At 66.6% G+C, this 1,490-nt stretch overlaps 1 protein-coding gene across 1 annotated transcript in view; it reads left to right on the top strand.

Moving 5' to 3' along the window:
• Window positions 1-1,435, top strand: part of LOC106900107 (involucrin-like) — a 9,189-nt gene extending 7,754 nt beyond the window's left edge. The window contains exons 3-6 of the mRNA XM_014962092.1: window positions 270-614; window positions 699-986; window positions 1,089-1,320; window positions 1,362-1,435. Of these exons, the coding sequence (XP_014817578.1) occupies window positions 270-614; window positions 699-986; window positions 1,089-1,320; window positions 1,362-1,435 (939 nt within the window). The remainder of the gene's footprint in view (window positions 1-269; window positions 615-698; window positions 987-1,088; window positions 1,321-1,361) is intronic.
• The last annotated feature ends 55 nt before the right edge of the window (window positions 1,436-1,490 follow it).

Here is a 1,490-nt window from a genome sequence, read left to right as displayed (position 1 = left end):
CCTCCCGGTGACACCTGCCTCCATGGGGCGGGGCTATGGAGCCGGTGGGTGTGGCTTCTACCCGGGGGGCGGGGCTTAGAGAACAGCTGGGGCGTGGTTGGGTGATGCTCTATGAGGGGGCGTGGCTTATTTGGAGGGGGCGGGGCCTAGAGGCCAGGCCCCCAGTGCTGCGGGGGTGGGGGGGGGTATGTGTTATCCATGCCCCGCCCCTTCTGGGGTGTGTGGGCGGGGCCTGAGGAGCCACGTGGCCCCTTCCCGCCCCCCCGCAGGCGGCCATGGAGTCCCCAGGGCGTCACCCGGGCGGCGACGAGGAGGAGGAGGAGGAGGAGGAGGAAGAAGAGGAGGAGGCCGAGGCCGTGGTGTCCCCGCGTCGCCCCGAGGAGGTGACGGTGGCCACGGCGTCCCCGTGTCACCCCGAGGAGGAGGAGGAGGTCACATCTCACCTGGAGGAGAAGGAGGCCATGAGGTCCCCGTGTCACCCCGAGGAGAAGGTGGAGGCCGTGGCGTCCCCGCGTCACTCCAAGGAGGAGGCCACCGTGTCTCCGTGTCACCCTGAGGAGGAGGAGGAGGCCCCGTGTCACCCCAAGGAGGAAGAGGAGGAGGAGGAGGAGGCCGCACATCACCCCAAGGAGGAGAAAGAGGCCACATCCCATCTTGAGGAGAAGGTGGAGGCCACGGTGTCCCCACGTCACCCCAAGGAGGAGGAGAAGGAGACCACATCTCACCTCGAGGAGAAGGTGGAGGCCACGGCGTCCCCACGTCACCCCAAGGAGGAGGAGGAGGAGGTCACGTCTCATCTTGAGGAGAAGGTGGAGGCCACGATGTCCCCGTGTCACTCTGAGGAGAAGGTGGAGGCCACGGTGTCCCCACGTCACCCCAAGGAGGAAGAGGAGGAGGAGGCGACTGCATGTCACCCCAAGGAGGAGAAAGAGGCCACGTCTCACCTCGAGGAGAAGGAGGAGGCCACGTCTCACCGTGAGGAGAAGGTGGAGGCCCCAGCATCCCCATGTCACCCTGAGGAGAAGGAGGAGGCCACGTCTCACCTTGAGGAGAAGGTAGAGGCCATGGTGTCCCCATGTCACCCTGAGGAGAAGGTGGAGGCCACGTCTCACCCTGAGGAGAAGGAGGAGGCCACATCTCACCTCGAGGAGAAGGTGGAGGCCACATCTCACCCTGAGGAGAAGGTGGAGGCCACATCTCACCTCGAGGAGAAGGCGGAGGCCACGTCTCACCTTGAGGAGAAGGTGGAGGCCACGTCTCACCGTGAGGAGGAGGAGGCCACGTCTCACCTTGAGGAGAAGGTGGAGGCCACGTCTCACCGTGAGGAGAAGGTGGAGGCCATGTCTCACCCCGAGGAGAAGGTGGAGGCCACGTCTCACCCCGAGGAGAAGGTGGAGGCCGCGGCGTCCCCGCGCCGCCCCGAGGAGGAGGATGATGATGATGAGGAGGAGGCGGTGGCGGTGGCCGGGTGGCCGCGGGGCGGTGGGGCG

Source organism: Calidris pugnax, unplaced genomic scaffold (assembly GCF_001431845.1).
Source record: "Calidris pugnax isolate Ruff unplaced genomic scaffold, ASM143184v1 scaffold1295, whole genome shotgun sequence".
Taxonomy (NCBI): domain Eukaryota; kingdom Metazoa; phylum Chordata; class Aves; order Charadriiformes; family Scolopacidae; genus Calidris; species Calidris pugnax.
The sequence above is the reverse complement of the archived record's forward strand: the minus strand, read 5'-3'. Positions and strand labels throughout refer to the sequence as shown.